The 17799-nt window shown below is 50.2% G+C and overlaps 6 protein-coding genes across 8 annotated transcripts; 2 read left to right on the forward strand and 4 right to left on the reverse strand.

Annotated features, from left to right (window-relative positions):
* Positions 1–193: 193 nt before the first annotated feature.
* Positions 194–4544, reverse strand: FOXG_12642 (uncharacterized protein). The gene is made up of 2 exons (XM_018392467.1): positions 4060–4544; positions 194–4005 (listed from the first exon to the last, which is right to left on the reverse strand). The coding sequence occupies exons 1-2, from the start codon at positions 4214–4216 to the stop codon at positions 602–604; spliced, it is 3561 nt and encodes a 1186-aa protein (XP_018250982.1). The 5' UTR covers positions 4217–4544; the 3' UTR covers positions 194–601.
* A 144-nt stretch (positions 4545–4688) lies between these two features.
* Positions 4689–5081, forward strand: FOXG_12643 (uncharacterized protein). The gene is made up of 3 exons (XM_018392468.1): positions 4689–4812; positions 4861–4956; positions 5015–5081. Exons 1-3 carry the CDS (start codon positions 4747–4749, stop codon positions 5033–5035), a joined length of 183 nt encoding a protein of 60 aa, XP_018250983.1. The 5' UTR covers positions 4689–4746; the 3' UTR covers positions 5036–5081.
* FOXG_12644 (isoleucyl-tRNA synthetase, cytoplasmic) lies at positions 5040–8644 on the reverse strand. The gene is made up of 3 exons (XM_018392469.1): positions 8545–8644; positions 7982–8426; positions 5040–7926 (listed from the first exon to the last, which is right to left on the reverse strand). Exons 2-3 carry the CDS (start codon positions 8408–8410, stop codon positions 5140–5142), a joined length of 3216 nt encoding a protein of 1071 aa, XP_018250984.1. The 5' UTR covers positions 8411–8426; positions 8545–8644; the 3' UTR covers positions 5040–5139.
* Positions 8645–9184: 540 nt separating this feature from the next.
* FOXG_12645 (calcium binding protein 39) lies at positions 9185–11849 on the forward strand. 2 transcript variants are annotated; one of them, XM_018392470.1, is made up of 4 exons: positions 9185–9660; positions 9714–9771; positions 9831–10312; positions 10366–11849. In XM_018392470.1, exons 1-4 carry the CDS (start codon positions 9556–9558, stop codon positions 10828–10830), a joined length of 1110 nt encoding a protein of 369 aa, XP_018250985.1. In that variant the 5' UTR covers positions 9185–9555; the 3' UTR covers positions 10831–11849. The 2 variants fall into 2 exon arrangements, with proteins under 2 accessions (XP_018250985.1, XP_018250986.1); XM_018392471.1 differs by having other exon boundaries at positions 9185–9771.
* Positions 9994–13017, reverse strand: FOXG_12646 (26S proteasome regulatory subunit N6). 2 transcript variants are annotated; one of them, XM_018392473.1, is made up of 4 exons: positions 12848–13017; positions 12492–12766; positions 11808–12437; positions 9994–11751 (listed from the first exon to the last, which is right to left on the reverse strand). In XM_018392473.1, exons 1-4 carry the CDS (start codon positions 12927–12929, stop codon positions 11236–11238), a joined length of 1503 nt encoding a protein of 500 aa, XP_018250988.1. In that variant the 5' UTR covers positions 12930–13017; the 3' UTR covers positions 9994–11235. The 2 variants fall into 2 exon arrangements, with proteins under 2 accessions (XP_018250988.1, XP_018250987.1); XM_018392472.1 differs by having other exon boundaries at positions 12492–13003.
* Positions 13018–13096: 79 nt separating this feature from the next.
* FOXG_12647 (AGC/PDK1 protein kinase) lies at positions 13097–17229 on the reverse strand. The gene is made up of 2 exons (XM_018392474.1): positions 14363–17229; positions 13097–14303 (listed from the first exon to the last, which is right to left on the reverse strand). Exons 1-2 carry the CDS (start codon positions 16433–16435, stop codon positions 14064–14066), a joined length of 2313 nt encoding a protein of 770 aa, XP_018250989.1. The 5' UTR covers positions 16436–17229; the 3' UTR covers positions 13097–14063.
* Between the last annotated feature and the right edge of the window lie 570 nt (positions 17230–17799).

Here is a 17799-nt window from a genome sequence, read left to right on the forward strand (position 1 = left end):
CGGAGTAGACCCCAGCGTGATTAGAGGTGACGTGACCCCCCCAAAAGCGACCCCCACACCCCGGCTCATGCACAAGAACCCATGACGATAAATGCCACCCTAAACATCTTCACTTACAGAAGCTAAATATAATTTGGCCATTGGAAGAGTGTTGATGATGCTTTCCCACGTCCAAATTACATAAATAGAACTTTCGAGTATATTAACATCCATGTAATGGTTTCGGGCATCATGGCTCGAGGTTCACAACATGGCACATTGCTTATCTACACTGCTAATAACGAGAAGACACCCACTCTATCCGCGTGGACATGATATTCACCTCTGCTCAAGCAAACTCATGCCAAGTAACAAATTTTTCAAGATCAGCAAATTTCATAAACTATTGCCTATCCAACGCCATCGACGTATCGTCGCTATGCATTCACATATAACAATAACACTAACAGAAAGGGGTATCCTTTTATCAAACAAGTCATCCAACGTCAGAGAAACACATCCAGATCATCCACAGCCAACCCAACTCTTGCAAACCGTCAAAGCCAGCTTCACACATGCTCCTCCCTGATGTATATACTAATAGCCATCCTGATGGACAGGGTTATTGGTTTGTACTCACACGGCCACGCAGATGATCCCCTCTTGGCAATCCTGGTGGCCGAGATTGTGGTGTAGCCGATAGTGTTCTCGGTGATTGAATACGCACAGATCTTGTCGCTGGCGTAAACTTAGTAGTGGTCTGTCGCGGAAGTCCAAATCGTGTGGCAGATGGTCTCGCGCCCACGGATTTGCTGTTGATGACTGGAGAGTTTGGCTCCGGCGAGGAAGACAAAGGTCCGATCGTACGCCCATTTGGAGGCCTGATCCCAAATGATCCCGCAACTACTGGCCGCCGTGAGGGTTCAGGCCGGCCAGGCCCTGCTGTGCTTGCCAGGTCCTGGTCAAACTCGGGGTCACGACCCTGGGTATCTCGCTCTAAATGCGATGGGACTGGTGCCATCGGTGTCGTTGATGGCAGACCTGAGAACTGGCCAGGTCCTCGCGAAGCAGGTCTCAAAGATGGCGAGGCTGGTAGCTCATCATCTTCATCGCCAGCTAGCGAAAACGCCTCATCATTCTCGTCCGCCTCTCGGAGCGGAGCCATGGATCCTGGTGGCATCATAGTCGACATGGAGAATGGCTGCCCAGTCCATCTAGTTGGTGTCTCAAGCGGTGTACTGGAGTAATCAAAGCCCCTATCATTGCGACTGGCCAGTGACCGCCTCCCAGACAACGCTCGCCAACTTCCGCGTGGCCATGCAGCCGGCACAGATTGTGGCTGTGGGCGAGTTCCAGGAGCCATGGATCGAATTCTATCGTCCCGTTGACGCCAATATTGCAGTACGCGGTTACGCCTTTCGCGTTCGTGCTTCCTTTGAACTTCAATTGCTGTGTGACCCTGTCCACTTTGTTGTAACGATGCAATTGACCAGGACTTGAGGGACTGCCGTTGCTTGTCGGCTGCCCAAAGCTGCCAGGCATCTGTATCCCGCTGCTCAAGGTCGACGGTGTACACTTTCCAAGCTTCTAACCATCCCTCTGCATGTTGCAGTTTAGCTTCTTGCATGCGTCTTTGGTCAATGTCCGCTTGGCGTTTCCATGTATCAGTAATTAGGATAACCTTTTGGGTATCTTTATGGGCTCGCAACTCTTGTATCAAGTCGCCCCGTGCCCGATCCTCCGTCGCCAATGCCCTCCATCGATCGACAGCAGCAAAGAAATTGCGTTTCTTTCGAGCAGAAGAGACTTGGGTATACCTAGCCATCAGATACCTCTTGACCTGCTGCTTGTCTTGGTCCCTACGACTCTTGATCGCTCGATCAAAGACTTGCAACAATCTAGTAGCTCCGAGATAGAGTTGAGCTCGATCTCCCAAACGTGCCATGTGTGACGAATCACGCTTAAATTGCCTGAAAGTCCTTACAACATTGGACTTTGCTTGCTCCTCATAAAACTCTTCTGCTCTTCGGCCCATGTCCACATCCTGTTCGGTGCATTGGAACCATCGGTCGAACACTCGCGTCACTTGAAGATACTCGCGCCTCCACTGGAATGCCTGGGCTCTTGCCCTCAAGTTCCACTCATCGAAAGCAAGGATTGCCTTCTCAATCATCAATCGCTGGCGGTACCCGACCGCCCTTCGACTGATCTCAGCTTGATCCCACCATTCTCGAAGATATGTGAAGGAGTGCTGAATATCTCCAATTCTTCTGGCAGTGTTATATAATTGGCTTTCATTTTCTGACATGCCCTGCCATTTGTGAATGGCATCCACTTGGAGTCGCAAAGTCGTTTGGGTCTGTATGGCTTGACTGAGAGCCTTGTCATGAGAAGCCTGTGACAGCCACTTTGACATGGCTCGTGTCCTACTACGCGAAGCTGTCATTTGACGGCCGAGGTGTTTGAGTCGGTGACAAGACCATATATCAAGGACTCGCTGGACTCTTCTCTGCTCGTAAGCCCGAGCAGCTTCTATCGCAGTGGCCTGTAGACTTTTCTCTTGGGCGACAATACGTTGCCACTTCTTCACAACCACGGCTGCCCTCATGTGGTCGGTGGTAGGCTCACGGAGTGCAGGGGCTTGGCTCCATGATCGGAAATAGCGAAATCGTATCATATGCCGTCTTGCAACGGCGTCTCGTTCAAGACGACGTGCGGTGCGGTCAGCCCAATGGTTGAAGACCTTGCTTGCGAGGTAGATCTCACGAGCTCTGGCGGCCTGTTTGAGGAGCCGGCTTTGTTCTCTTTCCGAATCAATCTGCTGCTCGGGTGTCAAAGGGCCTTCTTCAGCGGGTTGTTCTTGTTGGGATATTGTATTTCTAGTGCGCTCTTGGGTCACAGGATGATGAACAATTGTGCCTTCGTTGTTAGTTACAGTGTTAGATCGAGCCCTTGTGGTTGGAGAATGGACTTCTGGTGGATTTTGGATCTGTGTATGTTGAGAGGGTTCTGCTTCAGGTTCGTCGAGTTCTTCAGGCTCTTCGGGCTCTTGAAGTTGCTGTGGAGGCTCCTCAACTGGGCTGTGGGGTAATTCATCATCACCGTGGCGCGATGGCTCGTCAAAGTGCTCCTCTTGTGGCGCACTCCCTTGGATTAAAGAAGTCGTAGATCGTATAGCACTACTTAGAACGGAAAGGGGTCGATGCATAAATGACTGAGCGGAAACCGGCCTTGTGTGCATATCTGTTGGGTCTTTGAGCGAAGTTTGAGTGTGTGGCTCGAGTCCATTGACTTGTGAAGACGTCACTGTTTGATGCCCGGTCACTGGTGGTCGATCTTCAAAAGGTTGAGCTTCAAAGTTCCTCACATCGGCTGAAGCTTCTTCGGGAATGCTCGGAAAAGAAGGGATCCGTTGTGCAGGTTGTGCTCGACGACTCGCAACCAGAGAGCGCCAGCGATTCATGGCTGAAGAGACAACCGCCTTTCGCATTTCCTCATATGCGCCCTCCTCCTCCTCCTCCTCGTCGGTCTCGGAAAATTCCAATTCATCCTGGGGGTGAGGTTGCGATCCTGGCGGAGAGACTGATGGTGATGGTGACGGTGAAGCTGAAGCTGGTGATTGTGGGACTCGCGGTCCAGTCGGGGCATGGCCGTTTTGTAGGCCTTTTTGTGGAGTTGTTTGCTGGCGCGAGATGGCATGGCTCTGGCGACTCGATGAAGATACTGCGGGAGATGTAGAGGCTGAAGTCCGCGGCGACGCAGTAGTATTATCTCCAAACTCTAAAACGATTCCCATTCGACTGAGGATAGCTTGGAACTTGTCGAGCAAGTTGCCATCGCCTCGCTCACCGCCTACGCGGAAGACAAAAGTCGACAAGTGGTGATCTGAATCGGGGTCAATTCCATAGGTCGGGAGTACGACGTCGTATGCCTTGAAGAGCGCAGCAGCAGGGAGAGGTTTCGGTTCAGGCGCTGAGTCGAGCAATTCCTGGGCAGCGACGACTACGGCGTGCAGCGCAGCGATGTCTAGGCCGGTCGGTCAATATCAGGTCGACACAGCATCGCAAAAATGATACGGACCTTCGTTGGAGTAGTATGGATCCTGGCTAGAGGGTGCCCGACTGGCATTGCTCGAGCGGCCATCATCAGACGGTGAGGCCGCTCTCTGCGCAGCCGGAGACATCGATGCTGCTGGTGAAGTCGCATTTGAGCCCTGGCGAGAGATGTCGGAGGACATGGACAGATAATTATTGGCGAGCTGCCCACATCCGTCATTGACCCATAGTCAAGAAGTCGGTGTGCAATGAAGCGCGAGCAGTTCTGTTCTGCTGTTTATTTATTTAGTTATTTGCGGCGAGCTACCACAAATTTGCGAACAGGCAAACTTCAGTTGACTTCGAGTATTGCGCTTCAGTAAATCGGATTATAAAAATGTAAGAATAGAGATCGACAAAGACGATGCTAGCGGCGCTTCAAGAATTGCACTATCGTATTCGACGAGGGGGTCGTATCCAAACAAAGCGCAATCTGAGGTCCAACCTGACAGAAAACGCACGCGAATTTGCGCGGTCGCGATGCCAACGGCCAACAGCTCGGACGTGTAAAGTGGGTGGCTGGTGCGGACACGCCTCATGGGGCTTGATAGCCGTACTGTGTTATTCAATGATCCATCGACACTGTATGAGCAATACTATTTTCAGTCTCATAACAACTTCAGCAACTGGCCATTCATTGTCTTCACTCATCTCCTTCTCTCACAAAGTCACCATGAACCAGCAAAGAACTCGTCCCATTCAAAAGTTTGCTAAAGCAGTCTCACAATGCTCCGTCGAGGTCTGAATTCTCTTGTCATACCTGCATCAAATCACTAAAATCTGGTAGGCTACGGCATATGGCAAGTGTATCGTTGCCGACTATAACGCTGTCCACAAGGATAAGTGTGCCAAAGAGTTTATGAGGCTCAAAGATTGTTATTTAGTATGTCCCCCTATCTATTCGCCTCTTAACGGCGACAAGTCTGACACTGTCACTCAAGGCTGCATCCAAGAAAACATGATGCACTCATGTAGCCACAAACAACACACTTTTAATCGAACTTTTTTTTTTTTTTTTTTTAATAATTTATCTCCTACATAAACTTGAATTTTGTTTCCCGAAGTTTTACAGCTTGAGTAATCTCAACAAAAATGTTGCCTGTTGGACCTCTTGCTCCTCCTCTGCAATAAGACCCTCAGTCTGTGGTTCCGCTCCAGTCTCTTCTAGTGGTCGGCGCAAGACCTTCTCAAACACTGGATTCTGGGACTTGAAGGCACCAGACAAGCCAATATCTTCAGGGTCTGTAATGACACGGTACTCCATCTTAATATCGTCCGTTGGCACGAGACCTGCCTTCTTTCGAAGTCTCTGTACACGGTTGATGATCTCACGTCCTAGACCCTCAGCTGCCAGCTCAGGGTGAATCTCAGTGTCCAGGATGGTGAGCACATCGCTATCGGTGTTGATCTCCAAGTTCTTGGAAGACTCATCCTCCTTGATACCTCTGCGCACAACGAGATCGCCCTCTTCCAGACGAATACCGTCAACAAAGATTTCCTTGTCGCGGACGTATCCCTGGACCTGCTCGCTGGTAAGGAGAGGCAGCCCCTTCTTTACGCGGGCCATATCCTTCTTGAGCTTCTTTCCAAGAACAGGCCAGTCGGCAGTGACGCTGTATTGGACGTTGTACTTGGCTTCGTCGCTCGAGAGCACGAGGTCTCGCACATTCAACTCCTCGCTGATATACTTCTCAAGGGACTTGACATCCTCAAGATATTGAGGATCGGAGTGAATTACCACCAGTGTCTTGAGAGGCTGCTTGAGGCCAATGGTACGGCGTTCACGCGATACACGAGCGAGCTCAATGACACGCTGCATGCGACCAACACGTCGCTCCACCTCCTCATCGAACAACTCTTCGCGGACATCGGGGAATGGCAGGAAGTGCACGCTTCGGGGATCTTCGCTTTGGAGCTCCTTGGGAATGTGAGGTAGAAGCTTGAGGTAGATGTTGTCAGTAAGGAAAGGGGTGAAAGGTGCCAGTCCACGGCACAAAGTGAACAACACTTCGAAGAGGGTGTTCAGGGCATGGAGGGTATCGTCGAGACCGTTCTCTCCCTTGAGTCGCTTTCGATTGAATCGAATATACCAGTTCGTTGTGCTGTCAATGAGACCAAGGAGCCTGGGTACGACAGTGTACAAACGGTATGAGGCCATCTCCTTGTTCACGAACTGAAGAAGGCTTTGGCAAACTGCCAGAACCCAGCGGTCCATGACATTGGTGTTGCTTGACTCCAACTTCGGATCCCAAACGAAGTCCACGCCCTCTGCCTTCTTAAGCAGAGCAACTTGACCCTCGAAGAACTTGTAGCTGTTCCACAACGGTAAAAGGACCTTCTGAACGACCTCCTTGACGCCAGACTCCTTGAAGCGGAGGGGCTCGGCTCGCACAACAGGAGAGTTGATAAGGTAGAGTCGAAGAGCATCAGAACCGTACTTGGACATGACGATAGAAGGGTCAGGATAGTTTTTGAGACGTTTCGACATCTTCTTGCCATCCTCTGCAAGCACAATACCGTTGACAACACAGTTCTGGAACGGCGACTTGCCAAACAGGTGAGTTCCCAGCACTGTCAGTGTGTAGAACCATCCACGGGTTTGATCCAGACCCTCAGCGATGAAATCTCCGGGGAACGACTGGTTGAACTTATCAACATTCTCGAAGGGGTAGTGTTGGCTGGCATAAGGCATGCTTCCAGACTCGAACCAGCAGTCAAACACTTCCTCGATACGCTTCAGTTGACCTTTGCCCATCTTGCTGGGAATAGTGATATGATCAACCTTGTCGCGGTGAAGATCAGACAGATCACCCTCATATCCACTCAGTTCACGTAGCTCTTGAACGCTTCCAATGCACACTCTCTCCTCCAGATCATCGCTGACCCAAAGAGGGATGGGAGTACCCCAGTATCGGTTTCGGCTCACGTTCCAATCACGAGCGTTGGCAATCCAGCTGGCGAATCGCTTCTCCTTGACAAATGATGGAACCCAGTGGGAACCCTCGATGTTCTTGAGCATGTCGGGGACGATGTTGGGAATGCGGATGAACCAAGAGGGAACGGCCCTGTAGATAAGGGGAGTATCCGAGCGAGGGCACATGGGGTACGAGTGCTTAAGCTGAGACTCGTTGGCGATGCGACCGGCGTTCTTGAGGTGCTTGATGATGTGCTTATCAGCCTCCTTCACATGCAGGCCCTTGAAATCGGAGACTCGGTCAGTGAAGTGACCGGTGTCGTTGACGGGGTCAGGAGGTGGTCGCTTCTCGGTAATGATACCTGCGGCTGCAGCAATATTGTAATCGTCCTCACCAAACGCCGGTGCCTGGTGGACGATACCCACACCACTGTCGTCTGTAACGTAAGTTGCGTTCAACACCTTGAAGGCAATGTCCTTGAACTCCTCGTAAAAGTAGTCGAAAGGAGGGGTGTATTTCCATCCTAGCATATCCTTGCCGAGAACTGTTCCGAGCTTCTTGAATTTAGCCTTCTTGGGATCCTTGTATAAGGTACCAAGGAGCTTCTCGAGAAGGATAAAAGTCTTTCCTGTCTTCTCATCCAGAATCTTAACATACTCGAAGTCAGGGTGAGCTGCGAGACCAAGATGCGATGGCAGTGTCCAAGGGGTGGTGGTCCAGGCGAGCAGGTTAACTTCAGGATCGTCGACAAGGGGAAATGTGACGACAACTGCAGGATCAGTGACATCTTGGTAGTTCTGGTTGGCCTCGAAATTGCTCAGGGCGGTGGTGAGAACAGTAGAGTAGGGCATAACTCGGTGTCCTTGGTAGACTTGGTCCTTGTCGAACAGTTGCTTGAAAACCCACCATTCAGACTCCATGAACTTGGGGTCCATTGTCTGAAGGAGCGCGGTTAGCTATCTGGCTAGGGATATAGAGTGTATGTTTCTTTACCTTGTAATCGTTGTCGAAATCAATCCAACGTCCCAAACGCTCAATGGTGTGTCGCCATTCGCCGGCATATCGCATGACAATGGATCGACACTCCTCGTTGTACTTGGCGATACCGAGTTCCATGACGGCAGCCTTACCAGAAATTCCCAGCTTCTTGTCAATCTCATGCTCAATGGGCAGACCGTGTGTATCCCAGCCAAAGCGTCGCTCGACGTGGTAGCCCTTCATGGACCAGTAACGAGGGATAACATCCTTGATGGTGGAGGCCAAAAGATGGCCGTAGTGAGGCAGACCGGTTGCAAAAGGAGGACCATCATAGAAGGTATATCGAGGGCGTCCTTCGGACAGTTCAACCTGTCGCAGGAAGGCATCGATTTCCCGCCATCTTTGGATGATGGCCTCCTCTTCTTTCGGGAAGTCGATCGACATGATTGTGATGGTTCGCCTGTAAGAGGAGGTGTTAGTGGACAAGTTTTGAACGAGATGGTATGAGGGATCATAGAAGAGGCGTAGTCGTGTTTAAGTAGCTAGGGGAATAGGCAAGAAAGAAATGTTTGACTCACCGGCGATGCCTTGAAAGTGTCACTATCTGCGACAAACCGTTGATGGAGGGGCAAGTTTAAGAAAAAAGGCAGCTCGCTCACCCGCTCGCTATGGTGGGTGAGTCAAGCAAGAGCGACGGAACCGGAGGTGGGGTCAAATTTGTGCCCCGCGTCTACCTTAGTTCCAAGGAGGGGTTCAAGGGTTACCTATCATAATCACAGCACTTTCTGTCCATGGTTGCTTATAAGCATAAACAATAAATTTTAATAGTTCGAATTAGAATGAATTTATATATAAATTACCTGGAATACTCTAACTATCTTATTTTTAAAAATTTTCCTCAAGCAAAGATGTCTTTTCTGGCAAATCAGCATAACACTAACCCATCAAGAGATGACATAAGACCGACACCGGCAGATAATGGATGTATGGCCTCAAATGGTACCAAGGCCTATGAATCTTGGTAGCTTCTAGACCAATTTACAAAGCATCAGTAAGATTTGATGCATTGCATCCAATTTCTCCCTTCAGCAATGGCACTAATAATAGGTCTCATTATGGATTGAGATTAGCGATTGTGGCCAAGTTTGCAGCGCTCCAGCACTAAAACGACCAGGGCCCGTTGGTGCATGCGTGGTTGCTGCCCGCCAGACAAAGCAAAGCAAAGCAAATAGGATCGAGCTTGATGAAGTGTTTGTTTATATTATTGCTTGGTTTTGCCAACATCAACCCACTCTGGTATGACTTTAGCATATATGTCGCCAGCTTCTGTATCTCGTCCTTCCGCTTCGATTCATCATAATTGAGGTGAATAGCCCCTGTATTTCTCAAGGGAGAGCTACTCGCCGCTATTCGGTTCTGAAACCAAAACACTATCGATAACAAACCTGACGTCGCAAGACCGTCAGTTGCATACCATACCATTACCAGCAACTCACTTTACACAAACAACACTCTGGACCGTGATAGGTTCTTGTGTCGCTGTGATAACTTTGTATTCTTCTTCAACAATCGCATTATAACCTCGAACCATGTCGTTCCTGTTTGGAAGAGCCCGCACACGCACAGTTGCCGATCTCCCCAAGCAGGCCCGCGAGCATGTCTTGAAGCTCGAGGGGCCACAGGGCCCTTCCAAGGTAGCAATCATATCACCTCACCTCGACTCAAGGCCAAACACTGACTCTAAAAGGCCGAAGAGCTTGCCCGAGTCTTGAGCCAGATGAAGACTATCCTGCAGGGAACTCCCGGTATGCTGCTTCGCCTTGCTCCACGAACCCCTGACTGTATGGCTAAGACATCTTGCAAGAGGCCGATACCTCTCCAGAACAGATCTTACAGCTTGTGACTGGTCTCATCGACGAAGATCTCCTCCATCTCCTCGCCGTCAACCTCTTCCGTCTTCCATTCGAGTCGCGTAAAGATACCCAAGTCATATTCTCCTACGTCTTCCGCTTCCGCCCCGCCACCGCCGCCCCCAAAAGCGATCCTCTCGCACTATCATACGTTGTCTGCAATCGACCCCAGGTCCTAGTTGAGCTATGTCGAGGATATGATCACAAGGAGAGCGCTACGCCGGCAGGTTCAGTTCTACGAGAGCTACTCAAGAACGAGGCCGCCGCCGCAATCATTCTATACGACGACGGAGATGAGCCAGGTTCGAGTTCCAAGGGTCTAAATGCCATTGACCGTGACCGACCCCAAAGTGGGAGAGGCGTGTTCTGGAGATTCTTCGATTGGGTTGATAAGAGCTCCTTCGAGGTAGCAGCAGATGCTTTCACCACTTTTCGAGTGAGATTGGGTTACGGTACCCGAATTACTTCCTGTTGCTGATCTTACTGTAGGAACTCCTGACACGCCACAAGGATCTTGTACCAAGATACTTGAACGCAAACTTTGAACTCTTCTTCGACAAGTACAACAACATCTTGGTGCAATCCAACAGTTACGTGACCAAGCGTCAGTCCATAAAGCTTCTCGGTGAGATCTTGCTTGATCGCTCCAACTATAACGTCATGACTGCCTATGTTGATCGCGGGGAGCATCTCAAGATATGCATGAACTTGCTACGCGATGATAGGAAAATGGTTCAGTACGAGGGCTTCCACGTATTCAAGGTCTTTGTTGCAAACCCGCACAAATCAATTGCCGTCCAAAAGATTCTCCTCATGAATCGCGATAAGCTTCTCACTTTCCTCTCCCACTTCCTTGAGGATCGGACAGATGACGAACAGTTCATCGATGAGAGAGAATTTTTGATCAAGCAAATCCGCGGCATGCCCTCAGTTCCCGTTGCTCCTCAGCGGTAAACGTATGCATGCCGCATTGCCTACTTACTCTGGACAAATATGTTCTCACTATACCATTTTGCACTCATGCGGCGTTTCCACTGCTTTTCTTCCACCCGACAGCGATTCATGAGGCCAAGGAGCACAGTTCTCTATTCATCACGATGGCATAGCATGATATGCAGTTTTGTCTTATTTTATCCCTACAGTACTTGTGTTGAATGCCCCTGGCGGTAGCATTGATTGCAACCAGGCTATGCATGTCGTTTCGCCGATCTTGGTTCATGATATTATTATACAAAAAGACGCTCCCAACGCCCCCTCGTTCCCCGTATGTGGCCAATTAAACATGACACAAACTCTATAACTCCAATTGGTTTGTCAATAAGTGCCGTCCTGGCGTGTTGACAGTTTTCAGGTGGATGCTCATCGTTGCTGCTTTGAGAGCAAGACGTTGACGCTCTCTCGCGCATTTTGGGTAGTCCAGACGCTATCTTTTCCACCACGGCGCCACTCGTCACCCGATGCATGCTCTCCACCTCCTCTGGGTGCTTCTCCCATAATGACCTCGAGGTCTCTCTTCTGAGAACTCAGCCAGTTCTTGATGAAGTTGGTAGGATCCTTGCCAAGAGACTGGAAGAAGGAATGCTTGGCCTTCGACACGGCGATCGCCTGAACCACCTTGGCGAGCTGGTCGTCAAGCCCTGTCACGTCCTTGAGCATTGCAATGTACTGAGGGTTGTTGAGCATAGGCAAGAGTGTATCACGTAGAGGATCGTCCACAGGAACCTGGATGTCATAGATCGTAGGCTGGGGCTCCTTGTGAAACTCCTGGTCAACTCGGATAGTGTATGGCAAGCGAATTGGCTCGAGAGGTCGCAGGTGTTGCTGAACATACTCGTTGAGCAAAGGGATGTGTCCGATGTCGCCTTGCCTTATAACCTGTGGGAATCGTCAGAGCCATGTCAATATCAACATAGGTATATACATAGACCAACCTTCTTGAGAGGCTCATTGCACCGGAAATTGCGCTTCTCCTCATCTTCCTGTAGTCCAAGTAACTTGATGTACTCCCAGAGAGCCATGACCGCCTCTTGATGGGTAGCATCTTTCATATCGACCACATCGGCAAGCTCAGGGGTCAGTTGGTATCTCTCGGGTGTCTCCTGGCGGAACAGGTTGATGGTGATGTTTTGGTTTTCGTCTCCATTTCTCTTGAAGGTAAGTTCATCGAAATCAGCGGCTGCTGGAAGGTTGGCAGCGGGTTGGTTTCGGGCCGGGGCATCTGGCTTCTTCCATTCCACTGTCTGTTCGGCGCCTGTTCGGAATCGAGATCGGTCGAAATCGACTGTCAAAGACTTGAAGAAGTGCGAGAATCGGGGTTTCTCTTGTGCTTTGGACTTCTGTGCTGACTCGTCTGACTCCTTTCCTTCTTCTGTGGTTGACTCCTGTTTCTTGGGCTGCTCGGTCTCCTCGTCTTCATCGTCGAGTAGACGACCTTCAATCTTGACTCGGTACGACGCCTCCATGCTAGGGGTAAAGTCAAACGAGTCAGAGTTCAGTCCATTGCTCTGCCAGATTTGATCCTCGACCGTGTTGCTGATCCAAACTCGCAATGTTTTGTATCTCTGAATCATGGGTTAGTCGGTTCCTCCCAATAAATGCATTGTTGTCGAACACACCTTGGATCCACGGCTGGTGTAGTCGACAATGTCCAGACGCTTTCGTGTGATAGTAGCATCAAGTCGACGCTCGACATCTCGCAGTTCTTTGTACCGTTGAACACCGTCTGGATCAATAATGCTGTCCTCAACTCCATCGGGAATGTTCTTATCTGTAGGCTTTCGACTACGTCGCTTAGCTAGCTCACTGGCGTGAGCCTGAACCTGTTGTTGCTGAGCAATCTGTGCCTGGGTGAGGGGAACTGAAGGGTGAGGCCCTGAGGACATCATGGGTCCTGAGAAAGCGTCCATTTTAGTAGATGATTGATGAACGAGGTCGGGTTGCGCAAATGATGGGGGATGGGTTTTAAACGTACCAATTCCACCACGTCGCTGGTTTGTCGCATGAGGCGAGCGCTGCGGAACCTGCTGCGCATAAGCGCGATATTGAGGCTGCATTTTACCGAGAAAAACAAAGTCTTGTGTTGGGGTACGGTAGGCGTCGGCTGGTGGGATTACAGGTTGATCGTGTCGCGTCGCATCGCATTGCTGCGTCGCGAGAAAACGGTAACGGCCAGTACCTTAGCTAACTCTATTACTCATCCAGTCACGTGACCGTGTTCACCTTCAACGATTCCATTGAATGGAAGTCATTCATCCTTTTTGTATGTACCTAGGTAATTGAATATGATTTATATCTAAGAAATGCTGATGTCTCTGAATAGCACTGGACATGATCCAGTTCCACAGCTCTAGAAAGGGCGATCTGGGCTTGATCGAAAACCGAATGCCATCCCTGTCTTGATGGATTGGTTCTTCATATATCAGTAAAGCCTCAGAACGAGTGCCCAACTCTCATCGCCCTACTATAGTTCCTATCTATAGCCCCTACATTGCTGACTAGCCTTGCCCTTTGAATAGGATCTCAAGAAATACAGGGTGGCATTCATGACTGTCAAAATCGGCTGGAGTTGATCCAGTGCCACAGCTCTGAACCCGTCCTTGCTCACACCAAACACACCACCACTTCTCCTATCCCGAGCATACTTGAAGATACAGCACCTGCAGACTTGACCTCAGCCTCCAGCACTTTGGGGCTGTTTTCCCCAAAACTCAACACGAGAACATATAGAATACTAGTAAACAGTTTTCCGACAATGGCGTAAACCTATCTGGTGGTCCGGATTGAGCTTCTTCAAATCGAGAAACCTTGGGTTTGGGAGCCCATCAAATAATCACCATTTGGCGGCTCTGCCCATCCTTCTTCCACAACGCTGAAAACAAAATGCACCCCAAAATAATGCATTGCCAGTCCGCTCAGATGAATAAAACTCCGCAATTAAGACGCCGCGCTCTCGATGCCATGAACGTACTGAATGTGATCGATGAGAGGCAAAAATGACAAATGTCGTCGACTGTAAGAATCTGAAACTCGTCGAGATCCGAGTTTGTTCGCACCATTTCTTCGTTCAGGACCCTTAGAATGCAGATCCTAGCCCGTTCCTCGATTGTCTCTTACTGAAGCGGTTGCGTTTTGGCGCGGGATCTTCATTATTCCCCTGATTCTTACTCAGCTGGTTTCGTCCTTGTCGGTCACTGAGTCCGAAACCATCTGAATAGTTTCCTGGACCCTCCCAAAGTACTTGATGGGCTTGAAACTTGAGACGACATGTCGGCAAATCCACTATCACCACCATAAGAGGTGGTCATGTTCTGAGATAGTGCCATGTCCCTTGCCCTCTCGAGACATTCAACCCAGTCAGCGGCAGCAGAGCCACCTTCTTGGGGTGTGGATGAGGACTTGGCCTCTTCAAATGTGTAGTGGTGGCCGCCCTGCAGGTAGATGTCAGTGTGCTGACTAAAAGACACAAACCCAATCGAGATTCACTTACTGTATTGACACACCACACCGTTTGGCCCTTTGCGTCCACTTGGGTCTTCCAGGTGCAATCTGAGCCGAGCAGAGACAACTCCTGCTTCGCTCTTTTCTCCTCTCCACCAGCCGGAGCAAGGACAATTCGGCCGCTAGATGTAATCATTACCAGGCGCTGACGCTTCTTAGTAGTGCTGCCGATAAAGAAACGAGACAACTTCTTATGTCCTTCTCCTGGTTCCTTTCCGTGGGGGCTTGAAGGTAAAGGCGTCGAGACCACCATGAGATCGCCCAACTTGAGAATGCGCTCGTTATTCTTAGTCAAAACGGGTGACCATTCAATGTCAAGCTGTGTCGGGGGAGGAAGTTCTGTTATTATCCTCGATGGTCGATTATTCCCATTGGAGGGAGTGGCCTGGGACTGCTGTGGAGGCCTGGCGTTAGACGAGGTGGAAAAGCCGTTGAGCTGAATAACTTGAGGTTCCTGGGGGGGTGGTATATATGGGCGAAGACGGGGTGCCTTGGTCCTCCAGAGTCCTTTTCCGAATGGATGTCCATCGAAGAATTCGTGGTTTTTAATGTGCTCGACAGTGAGTCGTCTGGCTGGTTCGAGTACCAAGCAGCGCTCCACGAGGTCTCTGGCTGCTGGTGGAAAGCCAGGGGGGAATTCGTATTCGAGATTTACAATCTTCTGAAATGTGAGATACTCACTGCCTCCCTTGAAAGGAGGTCGGCCAGCCAAAAGCTGGTATACAATGCAGCCGAAAGCCCACAAGTCGCTAGCCTTACAGGCGTTCTTGTGTGTGAGAAGCTCAGGGCTCACATATTCAGCGGTACCGACAAATGATGCTGCACGACTGTCATCGTCCTTTCCAGGATCTGGTGCACCGCTGGCTGATGCGGCTGAAGGGTCTTCGCGTGGATCTTTGAGCAGTTTAGCAGTTCCAAAGTCCGTAATTTTGACGTGCATCTGGTCATCCAACAAGACGTTTTCGGGCTTCAGATCTCGGTGGATGACACCCCGAGAATGCATGTAGTCAATGGCGTCGAGAATTTGTGCACCATAGAACCTGGTGCATTCAACATCGAAGGTGCCTGTCTTCTTCAAGACACCCAAGAGCTCTCCGCCATTGCACAAATCGAGGACGTAGTAGAGCGATGTCTCGTCTTGAAATGTATAGTATAACCGGACAATTCCAGGGTGTTCAGTAAGTCGGTTTAGTGTGTTCTTCTCGATGTTGACATATTTGATCTTCTTCTCCTTGATGATATGTCTCTTTTCGAGTACCTTCACGGCGTATTCTTTGAGAGTTTGGCGATCTGTCGCCATGTAGACTGTACTATAGGAGCCCTCGCCAAGAACTCGCCCGAAGGAAAAGTCGCGGACGCCCTTTTTGACCTGGCGGACAACGGTACGTCCATTTGCATCAACCTCTCTGCGGACCCCAACGGCCGCTCCACGCTCCTGCCAGTCCTCTCTGCTGGTTGGGACCGGCGCGTCACCTGCGTAAGGCTGGTTCTGCTGTGGCCCGCCAGGACCAGGTGCATAGCCAACCCCCATACCTCTTGAGCTCCTTCGAGGTGGCAATGGGCTGCCACCAGACATTAAACCTGATACTGGTCGGCTTGAGTTGTTGAAGCGATGAGGGTCTCGTCGGCTGGACTCTCTCACGGGATACGAGGGGTTCGAGCCAGGTTCTGACACATTGGACATGCCGTAAACGGAGGACCTCGACGGCTCGGTTTGAGGAGATGGCTGTGGATGATTTGCGGAGGGGCCTGGATCGGAAGTAGGGTCAGAAGGTTGAGCGGATGGAGTAAGACGAGGATCGTTAAGTGAGGTTTCGACACCGGCATCTATAGGGTCGAGGCGGATTGCATCATAGGATGAGGGCGTGGTGGATGTGGTTGTCGGTTGAGGCGTAGAGGGGAGGGCGGATGTTGAAGTTGAAGCGGAGATGGAGGTATTCTGAGCAGTCGAGTCGGGCCCGGGAGGAGAAGTCGAAGATGAGTTAATAGCCTCAGCAGCATCGTCAGGATTGGCGATGCGCAGTCCGCCCAAAGCCTGAGAAAGGCTCAGGTCCCCATTCATGGTGGGCGATGGAGGAGCCTGGGGCAGATGCTCAGGGGAAGTGGACAGGCTCAAGCTCGACTCGCACTGGGAGGAGAAACGCGAGTCGTGAGCAAGGGACGGTCGGCCACTGGCGGCGGCTTGGACCGTGGAGCATCACCGATGGATGTTGAGCAGAGCTGTCCAGAAGAGGAATCGACGGGTAAGGTAGATGGGAAAATGCGAGCGAGGTCAGTTTGTGAGGTTAGCAATAATAAATTAAATCCCGGATTGTTGCGTTGCGTTGCGTTGCGTTAGGTTGCGCTGGCGGTGGTTGCAGTGGTAGTGCTGTAACGAAACTGATAAAGTATAGACCCGTCCGTCAGCCAACAGCACCTAGCAAAACAGAGGTACGAGGCCCCAGTCTAGATTACGAGAGCCCAGAGAAGCGAAAGACGCCTTAGGCCGCCGCCAACCTTGTCTTTAAACCTGGGTATAACACCTTAGGTAGGGGTTTTCTTTGCTGGGATGATGCACAGGTAAAAGGAGAGACTGCGAGCCCCCAGTGTTTTTTTTGCAAGGTGCTTTACCTCGTCCTGTCTGATATTTTGGTGAGAGGAGCACCAGCCACCAATATCTGTCCTGAGCCAATCTCCAATGTACTAACGAATGTACTATAGAGTGTGAGGTGCAGCTGGCAACCTCGAATATTGATCCACGAGCACAGTCTGCGAGATCTCCTGGCCACTGTTGCAAAATGGTTGGTCCGTAATCTGGGCAAAATGCTGGCTTAGATACTTTTATGCCAAGGATAACGACTTAAATATATCACGGGCCTGGTTCAGTTTAAATACCTGAAGAGGTGGTTTGGGTGCAGAAGCCGCACTTGTCCCTGTCTATCATGGCGCTAAAAATACCTACCTATTCAACATGATGAACAAGCCTGCAAATTGCTAATGAAGGCATTTCATCTAACCCAGACATGGAGACGACGATATCCAGGATCTAGGGCTTGGTGCTGTTCAACAATCGTAATGCCCAAAAATAGAATTGATGTAGTAGGTACGTGCGGATGCCATTCTGTCCGTGCTCTTAGGACTCAGCCTGTTTCAAGACCTTTTAGTTAAGGTAATCAAGACTTTTGAGGTCGTGAAGCGGCGGTGCGATAATACTGCACAGGACATTTACTATCACAATTTATGTAACAATAAACGCATTCATGTTGTGTTTACCATTTCCGTACGGTGATTATTAGGTATCTCCTCTCGAGCTGAGAAGCACTATTGATTCCACGTGTTCATTAGATGCACAATCATGACAACGTCATTGCTGAATTACAAGATTCACTGCAAATGCGGATATCATATCGTACGAAACATGGGGGTCTTTTTTGCATGCATATCGAT

Source organism: Fusarium oxysporum, chromosome 9 (assembly GCF_000149955.1).
Source record: "Fusarium oxysporum f. sp. lycopersici 4287 chromosome 9, whole genome shotgun sequence".
NCBI classification, from domain to species: Eukaryota; Fungi; Ascomycota; class Sordariomycetes; order Hypocreales; family Nectriaceae; genus Fusarium; species Fusarium oxysporum.